General features: G+C 35.8%; 2 protein-coding genes across 4 annotated transcripts in view; one reads left to right on the plus strand and one right to left on the minus strand.

The window, feature by feature from the left end:
• LOC124168897 (DNA repair protein XRCC2) overlaps positions 1-18,032 on the plus strand; it is a 48,279-nt gene extending 30,247 nt beyond the window's left edge. The window contains exons 1-2 of one of the 3 annotated variants that reach the window (XM_046547276.1): positions 8,411-9,281; positions 13,093-14,707. In XM_046547276.1, the coding sequence (XP_046403232.1) occupies positions 8,610-9,281; positions 13,093-13,320 (900 nt within the window). In that variant the 5' untranslated portion in view covers positions 8,411-8,609 and the 3' untranslated portion in view covers positions 13,321-14,707. Of the gene's footprint in view, positions 1-8,410; positions 9,282-13,092; positions 14,708-16,463 lie in introns of those variants that run through there. The other 2 variants (XR_006867008.1, XR_006867007.1) reach the window with 2 other exon arrangements.
• Positions 17,474-20,033, minus strand: part of LOC124168895 (xylosyltransferase oxt) — a 28,475-nt gene continuing 25,915 nt past the window's right edge. The window contains exons 17-19 of the mRNA XM_046547274.1: positions 19,356-19,541; positions 18,990-19,175; positions 17,474-18,424 (exon numbers count right to left, since the gene is read on the minus strand). Coding sequence (XP_046403230.1) covers positions 18,418-18,424; positions 18,990-19,175; positions 19,356-19,541 — 379 coding nt within the window. The 3' untranslated portion in view covers positions 17,474-18,417. The remainder of the gene's footprint in view (positions 18,425-18,989; positions 19,176-19,355; positions 19,542-20,033) is intronic.

Here is a 20,033-nt window from a genome sequence, read left to right on the forward strand (position 1 = left end):
AATCTTAAAACTCTTGTTCTTATATCATCCGTGTGAGGAATCGGATTCCGTTTCCCGACCATGAAACCTCATTCAACGTAGTGATGTGTTCAAGAGGAGAGGACTCCTGTGGCAGGCTATAGGTGATAGAATGAGCCCGGGATAGTTAGAAAGAACTAATGACAACCGTGGTGAGGGTGTAAGAGCGAGTACGGGCCAATTTCTAGGAATTACTGGCTGTTTTTGAACAGAGGAGACGGTACGAGGCGAACAATTTTGCTTACAAAGAGCTTTTTGTTTGCAGCATCTTGAACAAAATTCAACTTACTCATGAAATCTATCCTTTTAATTCATTTTCCTCTATACAACTGAGTAGTCACTATTGGAAAATTAAGTTTCTTCGTTCCTTTCTCTTTTTCCCATCACTCTCCCAGTAGTCTATGCATGCACAAAAGACACTTTTCTCTTCACTTGTACCTAGTCATCTGTGAACTAAGTCTAAAACCAGTTTAAATGGTGCGCATATTTGGTGGGATTTATCTCGTGCTCTACGATCTAAGTGAACCTAGGATAAGTGATATTTTTTTAGTTCTGAGATTCAGTGACGCTCCATTTCTTGAATAATATGCCACGTTAAGACCTTTTACTCGCTGAAATTTGCTATACTCGACAAAAATAAAGATTATCCTCGATCCAGTCATCTTCGTTTGGCTGAGATTACCGGGATGCCAAAATTGACGATAGCTCAGTTATTGAAGCAACAGGATAAACTAAGAGAGGAATGGAGTCAAAAAGGAAAGCAAGCATCGTCTATGAAATGCAAGCGTCAACTTAAGGATCCAGATGTTGAGGTCACTTTTGATCAATGGTATTCCATAGTAAGCGATCGAGGGATTTGTGTAAGCGGTCCAATATTAAATAAGAAGTCGAAGGAACTAGCTTTGAAACTTGGTCATGACCATTTTAAGGCAACAGATGGTTGGCATCTCGATGAAGACCAAAAACGAAATAAAATTCAAGAGAGCTAACGGAGAAAAAAGTGCTGATGTCGTGAGTGCAGAGGAGTGGAAATTGAACAAACTGCCCAAGTTACTCCTGAATTTTTGCGCCGATGGCATTTACAATGCCAATGAAACGGGACTGTAATACCGAGCAACACCAAATGGCTCTTATTATTGCAGTCATGTAGGACCAACGGGCTTCAAAAAATCGATGAATCGCGTCACTGTTTAGTATTGTTTAAATGTTTCGGGAACTGACAAAAAACTCTTCTGGCAATTCTGGAAAGTGCTAAGCCTCAATGCTTTAAAGGGTTAAGAATAAGCAGTTTACCATCAGAGTACCAAGCCAATAGCAAGGTAGCGATGACAGTGAGTCTCTTTACGCAATGATTGACCAGTGGGGATAAAGAATTAGCATGGAAATCAAGAAAGGTTCTTCTTGTACTTGAAAACTGTACGGCACATGCCAATTGCCAAAATGTGTGTTAAAAAATTATCAGTTGGAATTTCTGCTTGGAAACATAACGTCCTTGGAGCAACCAATGGATATGGGGATCATAAAAAATTTGAGAACACTTTACCGTGGGAAATAAGTAGATAATATTCTAGAATCTATAGAAGATAACCTTCTGATATCATCATCCACCGCCAATGCGCTAAGCTCAAAGGTGAACATTCAGCAAGCAATATTGTTTCTGGCTAAAATGGATGTCAAATGTCAAAAAATTCAACATTGTTTTTTCATTGCGATTTCTAAAGTTTCAGTGCAGTGTACAACATTACAGCAGAATCTGAAAATGTATTCAACTCCAAACTGTGCCACATAACAAGCCATGAAGAGCTCGATTATATTCACTGCAATTTGGACCAATGAAAACTGTGAACTTGATATTGCTGAAACCATATTACACAGGCAACATTGAAGCTGAAGGTGAGGATGGTGATGGAGATGAAATCGCACCTGAACGTAGCTAAGTGATAACTCTGGATGCAAGGAGGTTCATTGAGGGTTTGCGACTCTTCTTCATGTGAAAGGCAATGAAGATAGCCCAAGGTCGTCATTGGATTTCTGTGCCGACTTGGGTCGTACGACGAGGATGACGAGAATGCTGCAGAGAACATTAGAAAAATTCCTTGGGCGAGGAGATACGATTTGAAATGAAAGTACTTGCATGTTTAGGAATTTAAGGAATCACATATTATAAACTAATTAACCGTGAATTTTTCTTCAATAGGAGTTAGTAAATGACATTCATCCAGCATCGCCTGAGACAGTGAAAAATATTTTCAACTAAGATTACTATCATTCTTAAAAATGTTAATAAATTAACTAATCTCGCTGATTTATTAAACAAATTAATAGTTTAATAAACGTTGTTTGCATTATAACCATTCTTTAGTCTTCTTTCTATCATTTCAAAGTTTGTTTATGTACATGTATGGGATAGTTCGCTTAATTGGGACAGCCGCTTAATTGGGGCAAAGTGTGCCTGTCCCGATGTGTCCCAATTAACCGGAATCTACTGTATTAGGAATATAAATACCTCTATGTGTACTCCATGCCAACAAAGGTTTTGTTTCTTCCCCTAGCTCTAATTGATATAAGCATTTGACATATCAAGTTTTGAAAATTTCTTGCCACCTTTTAACTGCTTGAAATATTTATTCCACTTTGGGCGTGACAAGATTGACATCATCAAGATAACGATTAATAGTAGCCTTGTAATCAGTACATAACGGAACATTAAAATTAGGTTTAAGAACTTAGGTTTAAAACCGGAGCAACAAAACTACAATGGTAACTCTGTAGCCAGAGGTTTTCAATCATGAATTCTTAACTGAGAGACTTATTATTAAATGCATTATTTGTTTAAGTGTTCTTCTAGTAGTGTTTAAAAAACTCATTCCAAAATCCAAAGAATAAACACTATGTTTTAAAAGGTAGTAATAGTGTCCTATGTGGCAATGATTTGCTAGTGTATTGAGTAAATATTTTCACAAGCTACCTCTTTACTATGTGGACTGATGTTGATGATATGTTGATGCTTTTTGAGGTATTCAACATTATTCTTCATCCTTTCTAGTAATCAAAGGGATTAATCACTATCGCAACGTCCAATCAAAAGACTACAGTTCTCAAATTTTCAGATGATGGAGGGAAGGAGTGGTGATGAGGTTGGAGCTCATTTCAGGATTTGTGTTTTTTGAGTGAAATCTTAAGCAGAAAGCATGGAGAGAGAAGAAAGTGAGAGGGAGATGGTATCATAGAAAAGGAAGATAAAATCATAGTTAAATATAATGCCAATTTTAAAGTATGTGTATTGAATTCACCTCTTCCCTAGTGAAATATCTCTTTTCTAGTTCCTAAGAGTGATGCATCATTAGAAAGGAACCAATTTTACGGCAATAATGGTGGCACAAATTTTGTTGGGATACTTTTTCTTCCTTAGTATATGTGGTAATAACAAGGATATGATTGAACTGAAAACATTAATATTTGAAACTCAAGAAGAAAATGACGATAAACAGATAATATATGATGTTTGACTATCTGTTGAGCTTCCCCTCCCATATTATTGATAATTTGTGCTCTACTCAATTTATCAGACTTGTAACTGCTAATGTGTATTTTGATCATAAACCTCCTTACAATCAATTATAATTGATGATGGGATACGTGATACAAAGTAGATAACAATACAGATTTCTCAATTCAAATACATTGTAAACAACTATATTTTTGATAGCATAGAGGAAATATGATATCCAGGCATGGGCTGAGAAACCTTAGAACCATTTCATAAGCGCATCAATGCCTTGATGCAATTTCGGAACGGCTGCATCAAGGTCATGCGCATGATGCGTGATTCGGAACGCACCCATGCTGATGCGTGATTCGGAACGGCTTGATGCGATATGAGCGGGAAGTATTCCCCCGTTCAAAATACCCGCAGGCACCCGTGCTGGAAGATAGTTCGGGTTAAGCGATAACACAATGATTGATATGCCGAAATTTAATGTGCATAGTACTTATGATGACGAAAAACGTTTATTGATGCGTATGTTAAAACTTAATTATATTCATTACGGTCGTTCGAAAGTTCCAAGCCGTAACTTGCAACTCATATTTACTTAAAATACTGATAGACTGAGCGAATTGACGGGAATTTTTGCAGCTTACTCGAAAAACCGTCAATAAGGAAGCGTAGTGTATAGTATATCTCAGCCATCAGTGAGTTTTACGGGTCAAATTGTTTTGAAGAGACGATTTTTACGATCAATAGTACGTAGATTTAGCTGCTAGACATCAATTTATGGCTTTCCGACAAGATATATGACTTGAAAACAAATTTTTTTCATAAAAATCGGGAAGGAATACTTAATACGTCGATAAAATTTTCACAAACACTTTGTCATACTGCATATACAATGCTTAAAAATTAACTCCAAGACATTTTTATTTAAGTATTCTACCGCTTGGTATTAAGGTAGGTTTGCATGGAGCATTCCAAAAGTCCCCCTTGCCCTCATTGATTTCCCTCCTGAATTCACAACTTCATCCTTTTCATGCTATCTAAAAATCCTATTCTCTCCTTTGTTTACCCAACATTCTATCCCCTAATAGTGTTTTCAACATCCACTCCCAGCTCAGTACTTGCCTAATCCATACTTCCTGTCTCCTTTGAATGCTATCCAGAAGCTGTCTCTCCTCACTCAACATGTCTCGCACTTTGACCTTCTTTCTTCTCTCAGTCCACTTCACTTTCTCCTTACCCACATCTCGAACACCTCCAGCCTCTCCCATTCTCCTCCCTAAGTGCCCATGTTCCCACACTGTAAAGTGCTATACTCCAGATCAAAATGTTACAAATTTATCAACCAATGTACTGTCTGTAAGCAAGCTAGTTAAAAAGACACAGCTGTCTTGTTTAATGAATCTGGGTACAGCTTATTTGATGCCAGATCTTTGGAAGTAAAAGGAGTGATCTAGCCACTAGTTTTGAAGAAAATGGCATATGTTGTCAAGATTTGAAACAATATAATTCATAAAGTTAAAGTAATGCAACTTGTTACATAGGATTGACTGTCAAAGCAGTAGAGGACTGTTTGCTAAGTCTGTGGCACAAGAGTAACAGACTTGTGACAGAGTAACATGCAGGTTATAATGTGGTTGTCAGTGGTGTGGATTGTCCCCCTAATATGCAATACATTTCAGCCTTGTATAGCATATGTTGATGGCATGTTAGCAAAGAAATGATTCGAGATAAGTGCTAGAATGGAAGCTGTATGTAATAAATTAAGTCTGATCCTCTCAGAATTGTGTGGTCTGATGGTATTATAGGTGAAAATATATTTATATTATTTATGCAAAATATACATATAAATTCAGGGGTAAGGAAAGAAAGGGATAGGAACATGGAATAGAAAAAGGACGAGAACAATGTATGCTCACCTTCACTGATGACTGCACAAGAAAGGTTTTTGTTTTCTTTATTAAAAGTAAGGAGTCTCATTTAGTCCTACAATGCTATACAATTTTTAAGGCAAGCATGGAGAATGAGACAGGGAACAATATGAAATGCCTGCATACAGATTATGGGGGTGAATATATGGGTCAGGCATAACAGGGGAGGTTAAGGGCATGTGTGATAAAAGATTAAACTACAAAATCTTATAATCTTCAAGCAGAAATGATTCGCTGAGCAAATAGAAAGCTAGGTACAAACTCTCTGGCATCAATTTACTAAAATATTATTGGGTTGAAGCTTGTTGAGAAGCTATATATCTCGAAACAGTACCATCCAAAGCAGGAGGGAATGCATTACCTGAGGAGAGATGGTCTGAACGAAAATTTAATCGAAGACATCTAAAAGTATTTGGATGTATTTTCTATGCTTATGTGGCTACAGAGCAATGAAAGATGCTGGATGCCAAATGCAAAAAGTATTGGCAATTGTGAGGAGTCAAAAATGATATTTTTTGACTGACCCTGATATTGCGGGAAGATTCATCGAAGCATGTGATGTAGTATTCTTTGTAAATATGTTTAGGGAGCTCAAGCCAGTCCAAATATCTCTTGGTAACTCTTTCATTCTACCTAGGCTCTTAGGGGATAAGGGATAATTAGTTACTAGCCTCAACCTGACAGTGGAGAGAATGGCAGAGCTGAACTCACAAAGGTACCCAAGTAGTGAGGGGAATATCAGAATATCAAGTAATGAAGACTCTATTCCTGAATCAAGTTGTGAGGGTAATGACAAAGTTCCAACTAATGTCGACAGTAGTTTTGAGAGTAATCAAGAAAATGAGTCAGTGTTTGGTAGCAAGGAAGCAGAAGAGACGTTTTCTTTAAAAAATGGAGTGGCTCGAAAATTACCAGATCACATAATCTCCTTGTCATCTACTAACTTGACCTGCAATCAACCTTTGTCTCATAGAAGCAGGTTTGAATGTAGCTCCTGCAGTGACCCAAAAACTTTTCCTGATGCTCCATTTCTAATTTTGATTGGTTTTCTTATGTATGCAATGATTTGTACAAGGCCAGATCGCGTCTTTGCAGTGTCAAACTTAAGAAGGTTTATTGATGATTTTACAATGCAATACTGGGCATATGCAAAGAGTATATTAAGATATTTTAATGGGAACTATAAATTATCTTATTCTTAGTCAGGAAAGTTTCTGGAGGGATACAAAAATGCTGACTTTGCCATTGACAAAATAGATTGAGTGTCCTGTACTGGATACATGACAAGTTAGTTAATGGAGCAGTAGCTTGGGAAAACAAAAAGCAGTGCTGTGCAGTGGCTATGTATACAATAGAAGGCGAGTATGTAAGTTAGGCAGCTGGAGCAAAAAAAACTTGGCACTGATGTGGTGCATGGAAGGTCAAAGAACAGAGGTTAGACATCATTTTGTTAAAAACTCTGTTGCCATAGGAAAAAATAATTGCTGATTACATGTTTACAAAATATGGTAGCAAATGTGCTTCCAAATGGGCTTAACAATGGTAAGCATTTGAACTGCATTAATGAATAGAACTTTTTAGCTGATGGAAGCAACTAGTTGAAGGGAGGTTTTTGTGCTTGTAACCTAGTTGCAAAGTTAAGAAATAAATAGCTACAACGTGTTAAAATAGTTCTTGGAGTGTAGGTCAATGTCTCATTTTTCAACATAGGTACATATTTTACTGTTCCGAGTGATAAAAAAGCCTAAATCACAATAAAATTAAGTACATTTTGGGGATTGGATAGTTGGGCATTGTCCATTTACTTAGAGTGGCATTCATCAAATAGAATTTAGCATTTCCTCCTGATTTTACAAAATTTTATATGGTGTAATTATGACTGAAAATTGAACGTAAACATTGAAAACCGGTAATCACTATAGTTATGGCGATTTCCGATTTTCAATGTTTTTGTTTACTTTTCAATGTTTGATATCATATGATGCAGCTTCTTAAGACAGATACCCAAGTTCAACTGAGAACCATTTTGGAAACCCATTACTTTTGAAAACATTGATAGAAGTGTGCCTTTAGTTGGATAGCATTTAGGAGGACACTGAAAATAAGTTGGCCGCGTCATCAATGCGTCGACTAAATAGTATTTGGAGCCAATTTATAAACTAACTGCAGTACTGGCAATACGTATTTATCCGGGCTTACCAAATCACACGCTATGAACAAAACAATTGCACTGAATACTCAATCAACTCGATGGGATTCTTCAAGCACGCATCACTGCAGTGTACATGTAAATCAAGCACACATCCATGATCCTTGCATAAATAAATTAATTGATGATGTTATTTATCACGGCATCACTACCCTGAATGTCCCTTTACTTGTGGTACCATAACGTGAACTGATCTCTTTAGCAGGGGAAAATAATTTTAGTACCTACCGAGCAAATTCACTTGCAATGAATGTATAGTTTCGCACATTAAATAGCTAATTAACGTTTGGCAAAATGGCAATAATTTGCAACATATATGCCTTCAAATGATAGACCTGTGAGATTATGCAAAGCGTAAGCAATTCTAATATTCCGACGAACAAAGTCTTATATTGTTATTTTGAAGATACTATTATACTATAAACCACAGTCTCTGCGCTATAAACACTCCCTGATGTAGCTTTTCAACTTATCTTTTCACAATATAACATTAAAGTGTCGAAAATTTCCACAAGTTAGTGTACAGAAGCAAAATTACGGTAAAAACTACCACGCCTGCATATTAATGTGTGAAATTATAGATCGCATTTTGCATTTTTTACCACCAATTAAATTAATAACGGTTGTAAACAAGTTACATACACGCACACTTCAACGCAACGGATATACATTTTCCCATTTTCAATTTTATATGGACTAATTATTTCAAAAACTAATCGATGCACATGATGCGTGATTCGGAACGCACCCCAATTCCCTCTTGTAGCTTTTCGGTTCGTCGTTTTATCGTAATTCTTTTGTTGGTACCCATTTTAAATTTGTGAATTATCTCGAATTCATTCGATAGGTGTATCTTAAGTAATGTATTTCGTAGTTTACCAGCTGTCGTGTGAGTTTTTAGTTGAAATAAAAGCGGTGGTCTGATTTAGAAGTAGAGTAGATATCAGTATATAGGATGAACTACGAGTGTAAAGCAGAAACTGGCATCCAACTTTTGGCGCGTTCAGGTACTCGTCCGAAGGTGAAAGGAATAGACCAATCATTATTTTTTCGGGATGTCTCCTGCTCTCCTGATAATGGAGATACCTTAGAAGTAAGTGGTGACGGGTCAGTTGGCAAAACGCTTTTTGTTACCCAGTTAATGGCGCAATGTATTCTACCTCGTCGAATTATTGTTGACGGAGTTGACATTCATGTAGGTGGACTAGATGCTGGTGCTGTGTTTATTAATACTGACCACCATTTTCAAATACCAAAGCTTGTTCAAATAATGGAACAACGTTTGAGAAATTGTAAAATAAATAAGAGCGACGCTGAGCTGTCGCAAATCATGGAGAAGCACATGGAAAATGGACTCACAAAGTTAATGATTCTTAATTGTTATGACAGTGCTCAACTTATGGCTACATTTTTTTCGTTAGAAAAACATCTGTCTGATAATCGTTCTGTAGCTTTGGTGGTTTTGGACAGTGCAACTGCTTTTTATTGGCAAGATGTCTGCAGCAGTAATGTATCTGATAAAAGAATGGATAGTTATTTGAAATCTGTTTTGTCAACATTTGAAAAGTGTGTGAAGGGGAGCAGTGTCTTGATTGTTTATACTCGCCCAAAGTATTTTTACTCCAAGGTGAGTGAGCCTTTCCAATTTAATTTCGGTTTTTGTGAACTAGCGAAATATATCAATTTCCTTTCTTTGCCCATATTAATGGTTATCCCTCAATGTCTTGGTTTCAAAGCGGCAGTTTGCCCTCATGTTACCTTCCAAGATCTAGAGTTACTTTTTATGCCAATTTCTGTTCATTTTGTATATTTTTATCAACATTGAGCACTGCTAGATCTAGCATCTATGGAATTATATTGGTTATTATGTTAATCTATTATTGCCTTATTGATTTTTTGCCTTCTAAAAAACAGATTTATTGGATTCCCTGTGAATAACACCCATATATTTGATGGGCATGCAAATATTATCTTGTGTTTTTGCGGGGTATGATTTTGGTGGTCTTCTCGGGTTTATCTTCAAAGTTTATTTTCTCAGTCAGTACAAAGAAGTTTGCCTTAATCACCCGTGTTTTTCAAATAATAGCAAAATTCAATATCTTCCCTAACCCAATATTATCAAAAATAATATTTAGGACTGACTTTACTTGCTGCCAGCTGGTAAAAGGGTCATTTCATCTAAAATGAACCAAAATGGCAAGATGCAACCCGTCTACTTGGATTTTCATGAAATTTGGTACACATGGTCGGTTTACATGTACATATAAAGTGACGAAACCGGCACTTACCTGTAAACCATTGTTTCAGAGCTAGGACTAACGCCCACAAATGTGGGCAAGCCGTCTCATACAGGATGGTAGGCACTACCATTATGACCGGAAACCAACTGTCCCAAAGTAAATTGGATTATATGGTTGCCCAAAATTTATTAAATAAAAGATCTCATGAAACAGGATTGATTGGGTATGGTAAAAGGAATGCTTGATAGGGTGAAGGGAAGGCTGTGGTGATTCAGTAACTGATTACCTCTTTGGTGCCTATGTAGCACCCGAATAGCAGCACCCAGCCTCTAACACACACTTTTGGTATCATATTAACTATATTGCAATATATTTGAGGCATACAACTTAACACTACAAAAGGAAGAAAAAAATGAAATGATATATGACAAAAAAAAACAAAAAGGAAAATTAGTGAGGGATTATAAATACATGTTATGGATGAACACTTAGAGAAATTATTGATATCAATGAAAGCAAAAGAAATAATATGCATCTGATTTCAGGCACCAGCAGAAAAATTTACTGGTAGGACATTAATTGAAAATTTAGCGATCAATGCCTCATCTGGAGTATGGATGGTCTTGTACAAATTACCACATTGAATTGGAAACTAACCAATGGGAAGTCATGTAAAGTTCTTCCCATTTATATCTCGATCAGGCACCTCGGGCGAATCCCACCAATTAAACCGAGAAATGGGGAGGCTAGGCATCGAATTGCTCATGTTCTGTACTCTGGAGACAGGGGTGGGATCCCTGGGAGAAAAACAGCGTGGACTCTGAGGAGGGATTATGGAGTGGCAGCAATCTTACTTAACTGCTGATCGCACTCAGCACAGCACCTAGGAGCCACCTTCCGTCTCCGGCCCTGGAGTACCAGAGTATCAGCCAGCATTCACCGATCCGCCTTGCACCATTGCAAGTCTCTGCATCCCGAAGACTTAATTCGAGACTTTTTGCTCCCATGGTATGGCATGTTTGCTCGAATAATGAAGATGCCGGACTCTAAAATTTCTTTCTTCACCATGCCGAGCGTCGCTCCTTCATCTCAGCTGCCAAAATCACCTCTTTGGAATCTCGAGCATCTTTCCGTCTCCTCTGCGACCCACTGCTCACGATTAGAAAAAAATGCCAATGAATAGTTTTGGTGGCACCTGAATTTGCCTCTTGTATACTAAAATCCTCTGTGGGGGTCACATGAGGGGTGTGGGAAGGATGGGTTTAGCTCAGCACTGGGGCAGGATGAATTCATTGTCGATGATGATGACAAAGCTAAGTTAAATGGCCCCTCCCATGCTACACACTCTCTGCCACACTTGACTGCACACTGTGAATATTCACTTGAAACCCACTCGCACATAGTGCACTGCTAGTCATGACGTGCCGGAACCAGGAGCCAGGAAGAGTGGGGTGGGGTGGCGGATGGGAAAATAGGATTGGCAGAAATAAATAAGGTGGAGTTGATAAGAAAGCTAAGTGATGGACGTGGACCATCACAATAATGACTGGTTTAAAACCTCAGGCCTTTATCTTAAGCGATGCCAGAACTGTAGCCTGAGCAACCTGATTTTAAGGCTAAAATCAGGTTGCTCAGCCTAGACCTCTCAACAGGGTTGATTGATGTAAATCACTTTGATTTAAATCACTTGATTTTTATTTAAAAAATCAGGTGATTTAAATCATAATGTGATCTATATGTTTGATTTTTAAAGAGTCAAGAAAAGGAAGCTGTAAGTGTATAATTTTGATTTTTATTTCTTAATTAATACAATGAATCGACAGTTATCAGCACAATGGTGGCTTTTAAATAGAAGTGATACTGTAGGAATGCATGTAACATGAAAATTAAAAAAAATGGCTTTGGTTAGAATACTAGTGTATCCGTTGAAAAAAAAATTGTTTTCTGATTTAACTTCTAAGCGTAGGCACCATACAAAGTTGCAATTACAGAATTTTTCTAAACTTCATATGCTTTAAAACCGCATAATATTGCACATTTGATACTTCCAATGGCAATTTTCTATTATGCTGGAGTAATTTTTAATTTGATACCATTGGCATTTCCATAGTTCTCTCCCCTGATTGACTAAATGTTGTATTAAGTTTAGAGTATGTTGCCTCTTATTGTTTCTGCAAACGATCATTCTCCAATATGCTGTCCAAATAGTTAGTTTTGCAAATAACTGAATTTTTGATGAATGGAAAATCATTAAAATCTCATTTAAGTCAATAAAATCCGATTTAAATCAATAAAATCTGATTTAAATAAAAAAATCAACAAAAATGATTTTTTTGAAAAAAATCATGATTTTTATCAACCCTGCCTCTCAACCTGATATGTTAAAAATGCATTGACGCCTGTAATGAATTCAGTTAGTACTCCTCAGTAGGACTCACAAGTTTAGTTATTCTTCTGGGCCTATTGCAAAAGAAATTTTCTTCTCTTTCCAATAATACCAGTCATAATATGGTGATGCTGTAACCATGGTCTGTCGACAGTTATTTGTAATTTAATTTGTGGATATACAAAAGAATGTAATATCTATATTCTCAATGCTCAAATGACCCTTTAAAATGTGATAACAATAAATCTGATAGAATGTCTGAACTCCGCAGAAAATTTTACAGTAAAGTAGAATAGAAAATTTTGCATCTTTCCTAATTCAATTTTAGGATAAATAAATTTTGAATTACTTACTAAATTTGCAAGAATGAATTTAAAAGATATTTTTGGCTGATAATCAGGTTGATGAGGCTAGTTCTGCAATGGCTTAACATAAGAGGCCAGAGATTTTAAACGAGTCATTAACTAATTAAACTACATACAAATTTCATTAAAATCTGAGCTGGGGGTTGCATGCCATAAGTCAGTTGATATGGTATGACCTAAAACTGTTACTCCTGATTAGGTTCACAATCTTTAAAGTAGCTATAGGTCAGGGTGAAGTAATTTATCTGAAAAATATTGCTTAAGGATATTTTTTTTCATGAAAGCAATGAGTAATGTGGTAGTCCTGATGTTATGGTTTAAAGTACTTACACCTTAGAATTATGTATGCATTACGGCCCCTTTCCTTTGAAGCAGGAGTGCATAAGTTGGAATACAAAATGTACATAAATTTTAAAGTACACTCTAAGATATTGTTATTTATTTTAGAATCCAGTGAATGTGAAAAATCCTGGGCCTAGTTCTTCTGGAGAGAAGCATAAATTCACCATTCAACTTTCTCATTTAGAAGCTGATGAGGAGAAGATACTCCTCAATAGTGATAGATTGTCAGCTGTGAAATGCAAAGCAGTAATCAATACACCAAAGTCTTCATTTGAGTGCAGATATTATATTTCCTCTCAAGGAATCATGTATCCTGACAAAGATGGTGACTGAGTGTAAAAAATGAAACCATTTAATTGTCACACTTCATAGTTTAATTTGGAAGGATCAAGTGCTAAATTGTGAAAATTCACTTCAGCAGTACTCCTCATTCCATTAATTTCTCATGCATTTTTTTGATTTGGTATGCACCTAGTACTAATTAATAACTGTATTGAGATTTATTTTTTGGCATTTTAAGTTTATTTTCTGTCAAAAACATATTCCTTTGTTATTAAATCTCACAGGTGCCAGTCCATGTAGGTGATATTCATCAATTTATCCTCAGCTATATCTTATTGCCATATCTAATGGGTAGAACTTAATTTCTGCTGCAAGAATGAAAATTGTCTAATCCATTTATACTTATTGAAGCTTTGAGATTGCAAATTGTTGTTTGTCAGAAGAAAACTCTAATGGCATTTGTGTACTAGAAGTTCCATATACTTTTGTACCTTACTGAGCTAAAAAAAGGGAATAGCTACAGGAATTAGATTCAAGTATCTTGGTTGCCTCTATGTTTGTAGCACTGATGAGTTGTTGCCCAAACTATGATTAAAGTTGCTAGATTGATGAATCTGCATTGTTACCAAATACATATATTTTATGCGGTCATAGGATATGTTTGCTTTGAATTTATCATAGCAAACATTTTTTATCAGTTATTTCAAAATATATTTTATTCTCTTATTATTTATGCAATTTATTGTTGATCATTCTTAAATATTAAATAATTAAAAATGATTGGCAGCCTGAAAAAATCTTATATTGATAAATACCATTATTTTGTTATGAATTAACTTGAATTGAAGATATGAGTGCTAGAATAAGATAACCAGAGTGAAGTTGGGAGGAAAATGAGAAAAATAATGGTTTTTAACTAATATGCTAGAATGTTATCGAACTTATTGCTGAAAATGACTGTCTGCCGGAGAAGGGGAGGATGGGCTTCATGTGTTTTTGGAAATTTCCTTTTTCAAAAATTTGTCATTATCTGGTTTGTGCACTTGGGCCTTCAATTCATGTTAGCTTTCAATACCAATCATGTGAAATAACCTTGTATGTATTTAGTTAGTTTTACTTTTGTCGATGAGAATGTCAACTTCAAAATTTAGATATGACAATACACGTGATTGAATTCTGGTGAAATAATACCTGCTTGTCAATCTAAAATTTTGGAGTTTGATCCTGCTAATGAAATTGCATCTTATTCATGTATTTCTATTGATGTATTCATGACAATCTTTTTTTTGACATGCAGTGAAATTATGAAAAAATTATATAGCCTCTCCACTGGATTCAAATTCCATTAACCAAAGTAACAGGTTTTATTTTATTACATCATATGAGGTTTTCATTCTTTTTGTAGTTGTTACAAAAAATAAATTATATTTTTTCAAAACTGTGTATCTGTCATTTTAAGTAAATTTTGAATTTAATTTTATTCTTTTTATTATGTTCCTCAATTTTCAGGATCCATTCTATGTAGGAGTAGAATTTATAAGGGAATATTGTTTCTGTATACAAAGTAGGTGCTTTGTAGAATGGATTCTGGATCAATGCTATGCAAGTAATCTGATGGGAGGCTTCTCGTCAATCATATATTTAGGTGCATGAAGCCCTCAGAGTTCATCAGAAAAATTAACAAATATTTTCCAATAGGGTGGTTTCCTATTATTTTTTATTGCCTAAATCGAAAGATTATTACTCCTGGTGTATGTATTTCACGCTTTTAGATTTTTAAATGACGATATCTATTTTTTGCGATTAAATGAAAAGTGAAAATTTTCAAGCGCGTGAAAACGCGACGGCTAAGTATGAATGCTGGGAAAACTCCGTGTGATGTCATTCTGGTTCCCGCTGCCGCAAGTGAGGTGACCTTGGGGCGAGGCTTTTGAGTGCTGATACGATGCAGGATGCTAGCAGGTAGCAGAGTACAGCTGGTAGCGCTTGGCTTAAGTAATGATTATTAATACCTCATCAAACGAAGAAAACTTTCCGACCTTAGCCAGTTTTAATAGGTGATTATTAAGAAATGTTTCCGTGAGCTCTGTGCCTCCTGCATGCATTGGTAATCTCAGACGATGTAAAACTCCTATCTACTCGTATAGAAACTAGGTCCCTGTGATGTCACGTGGAGTGGAATTGCATGGGCGCCAATCTGGCCTTTTTCAAATGATGATAAAATTGACCCTTACCATTCATCTAAACCGGTATTTCTAAAACCAAATAATTTGTATATTATGAATACACTAATGGTGGGTAATGAATCGCAATCAATGCCTTTCGTTTTCTTTGATGAAGGAAACTACCGTATTATATGTTTAAGCATATGACCTTAGATTGGGCCTGTTGAGGAAGCCTGCTTGTTGGGAAAGTTGAGCCTGACACCATTGAACGTACTTAGATTGGTGATTGAAAAAACTTAATCGAATACTTTCAGACTTTAATGGTGAAGTTTTCTTCAGTAACCTCCCTGGTCAGTTGCTCCTTCTAAGTAACATAGCATGCTTATTTTTGTTTCCTGGACAAATGTTGAAGCAGATGGAAAAACTGATCTGGGATTACCCAAGAAAACTTCACCAACTGTGAACTTGCATTTTTTATTTAGCCATTTAAAATTTGAGAATTTAAGATAAAATTTTCCTTACAAAAGTTACCTATTGTTAGGATTTTTGAATTACCACTGCCTGAAAATTTAGTAATGCGGAGGTACAAGGTTATTTTCTTTGATGTTTTATGCTCACATTTCTCTTTATCAGGACCCCAAATCCAAGCTCACAGGATTTGAGGCCCTATACTTAATCCATTATTAAGAACTGTCAGTGTCTTGAGTGACACATTTTGTACTCCATCAAAAAGGTAAATTCTTTTAGCTGGCAACAGTAGTCTATTCAAAATATAAGTGTGAGTTTATATAAATCCAGTTGTCATGCAATGGAAAAAAATTATATTATAGTTTTTCTTTGTTGCATCATGTAGCTATTACATGGACTGTCCTTGCTTCAATTTACCAAACAAGAGTTAGTTCGTAAAATAAGGAATGGGTATGTTTTGCTAAAGTGTGAATTACAAGTTTTTACTCCATCTTGTCATATCAAACTGATGATACTGCTCAAAATTACCAGAGTTCTAATGTTGTAAAATCTGGATTACAGGATGTCGAGAGAGAAGTGTGGAGTAATAATGCTACTACATAGGATGAATATGAAAAATGGATTGATGATTGACGTTCTAGTGCAACAAGGATCCAGATCAATAAGAAATATTAATAATAATAATAATAATGTGCCATTACTCGGGTGAAGTTGAGACTAAGTAGTCCCCTCTTCCACCAGAAGGAATAGGATGCAGGAGAGAGGATATGATAATCAAGTGTGTTGTAAGTAACAGCCTGAAATGTATATTGTTGGTAAAATCATCATGAAATTAGGTATTTTAGTTCTTTATAGCCAAAATATCTGAGTGTAGCACATTGCTAAGACTCCAGAGGGCTTTCATGAGGACAAAATGAGTCAATTTAATAGTCGCTAATTTAGACTTTTTTCCGAGGACAGGGTTGGAACTACTGATAGGGGCTTGCTAGATGGGGTTGCTATAACAGGGAGGGTGTGAAAGGAATCCCCATATAGCTCCTATGTCCACTGGGTGAAGCTATATATGTATTGAAAATATTTATGCAAAAGTGTGTCAAGGGGTGAGCCTATGCGGCAGGATGTCCAACCACAGAAGTTATATGACAAGACGTAACTAATGGTAATGAGAAAAAAATTCAAAGGACACATCAAACACCACCAGAAGTAGCACAACTGGATTTTGGAGTATGGGATACACCTTCTCACTAACTTAGGTTATTATCAGTGCAGCCATATGGATATGCATAGCAGATAGGCAAACGGACATCTTGTGTTAAATGTATAGATAGATAGATAATGTCACCAATATAAATTTAAAAGCCCTTATTTCCCCTGAAATAGATTGCACTATCAGTTGCTACTTGAATGGCAACTTTTGTGAAACCTTTTCAATGCTACATGGGTGACAGCACATTTGGTAGCTGGCTTGATTGATTCCTTGCTGTCCATTAGGTGTAAGTAGCAGTTAATCCTGAAGGAAACCGTGGATGAAGGGATGAGTTTGAAATGCTTTAGTCAAATCAAACGACCAATTAGCAAAATAACAGTGTAAAAGTTTATTTTTGTTCAAAAGGCAATTTGCATAAACTTTAACAGTTCATATTTTTTACCATCACATATCTTGTCTTTCTCCTAAAAAGGATGCAAATGTATAACAGCTTCAAAATTACCCTAGATGTGATTTACAAGTTTATGTCACTTGACTTGGAATAAAAACATGTCCATAATGACAAGACTCCTGTTTCTTAGAAACAGTTGAATGATAAAAAACAAAAATACATGATATATAAGATATAAAATGAGTACACCTGTTTGTTCCATCATTTGTTATGGCACTGTTTTACAGCGGAAAAAATAATCAACTGAACCATGTACATAACCTCTAACAAAATTATAATAAAATGTACAAACAGAATCCATTCAAAACACATCAAAATCAAAATAAGCTCTCACTATTACCCATTCGTCTTCAGGTGAGCATGTGCCTTCCATCCCTTAAAAATATATATATTTGTTTATATCACATGGGTCCTTGATGCATGGGCAACAAATTTTAACATACTCCCTTTCGTAATTGTCACATAGCAAAAATGAGATGGTGCAAAAAACTTTGCTTATTTTTAAACATTATTCACAATAAAACATTTTTTTGGCCTTTTGACCAACTATTTACATACAGCAACAAGAACAAATGACAAACGGGTATATCAAATGTTATATTGGTAAGGAGCACCTTCTGGAGAATATCACAATGGGGTGGCCATCGGTGACGCAATGGCAGAGCAGGCTGGCCAATCTGCTCCAGTTCAACATGGAAAATTACAAAATGGGAAACAACAAAACCCTTCAAGTGGGTCACACGTCCAGAGAAAAATGTCAAGATGGTAGGACTGTGCTAGGAACCAGGCACATCACAGATAGCTTGATTTTTGGCCAAGACCAGCAGCATCAGTACGCACATTCTCTGAAACTTGGGTCACCACCTTTAAAAGATAGAAGAATATAAATTTTTCATGAAGGTGGAATTTTCAAATATTAAAATTGCTTAAAATAATTTATTTGTTTATTAAAAAGTGAAATATTTGCAATAATCAACATAAAATTAAGCATTTGATTCGAATGACACACAAATTATGGCAAGATTTATTCCCCTACAATTCTGGTCACATTTGGTTGAAACATTATGTTAAACTATTCTCTTCATTTCTCTATTTTTTTTTTATTTCAAGTACTAAAAATGCGGAAAGCTTAAGATAACTTAATTTATACAACCCAGCTCAATATTTTATCTCCAGTGATCTTAATGTCAATATCTGTTAATCCATGCCCATTATATCTATTATTTCACATCAACTCAACATATTTTCAGCATGACCCTCTCCGATCCCTTTCAAATCACCCATTTTTAGTGACCCTTGTGAGCGATAACAAAGTACCAATTTCTAATCTACAGGATAACACTGACATTTTTATGTTTCAGTGCCATTTTTAAATACATATCCTTAAGGTAACATGAAAACAACATCTTTAAATTTCAAGACTTCTAACCTGTTCAGTCGACCTGAGGTGAAGTTCACACCGCGTATTTCAGACTTGGGGTCAGGGTACAGAGAACTCCATTTGGTGGAAGTACAGGATTTCAGGAGTTTAATACCCCGGCATTGAGCATCAACATCAGTTGCCACAGAAACTTTTATATCAACAGCCAGACAAGATTCACGAGTGGTATAGAATCTGTAGAACAAAGAGGACACAGAATCCATATTAAAATTTAAAAAACCCGTCAATCAGATTACACATTATAGTCATAGAGGTGAAACAATTGTACGAGGACTCAAATGTAAAAGTTTTCTGTAATTTAGATACACAAAATTGAAATTTTGAAAATTAGTACATGAAAATTAAATAACTTACTTTGAAGTCAGAGAGTCAATCCAACCATGAAGATCGTGTCCAAATCGACGAGAATTGACTAATGCACGCCTCAGTCTAGCTCCACCACCTTCTTTTTCAGACTCGCCAGGACCATTCCAGTACGAAAAGCGCTCAAAGTCAGCAGAAAATGCTTCATAGCCCTGTCCTGGACCATTGTGAAGAAACCTAAAAGAGAAAAATTCAGATAAAGAGGTAATTGAAGCTCCTTTTCACAATCCTCATAGTTACTTGTTATATAGTCGTAGTTACCTAGTAGAAATTTAATTGAGTCTCATTCATGTCAATGGACTGATGATGAAGTGAGATTTAGAAACCCACATGATGACATTCCTTTGAGAGGGTTAGGCATTTGACAAGCAAAGATAAATGCCACAAATTTTTACAAAAACTATTTATGTATTATTGTAAGCATATGAAAAGGGAATTACCCAGGTGCAAAATTTAATGCACTTCATTATCAGATAAGGCAGAATATCTTTCTATTAGTATATGTCAATTCCATTGACTGTAACTAAGTCACTTCATTAGGTATTACTTATTAGATACTACGCGGGACATATACTGAACTCGAACAATACAATTCCGCTTGCAAAATTATAGTGATTCATTCAAGATAATCCACTGGTGCTCGCATGGAAAAGAGGATATAAAGAATTT

Source organism: Ischnura elegans, chromosome 12 (assembly GCF_921293095.1).
Source record: "Ischnura elegans chromosome 12, ioIscEleg1.1, whole genome shotgun sequence".
In the NCBI taxonomy this organism is placed as follows: Eukaryota; Metazoa; Arthropoda; class Insecta; order Odonata; family Coenagrionidae; genus Ischnura; species Ischnura elegans.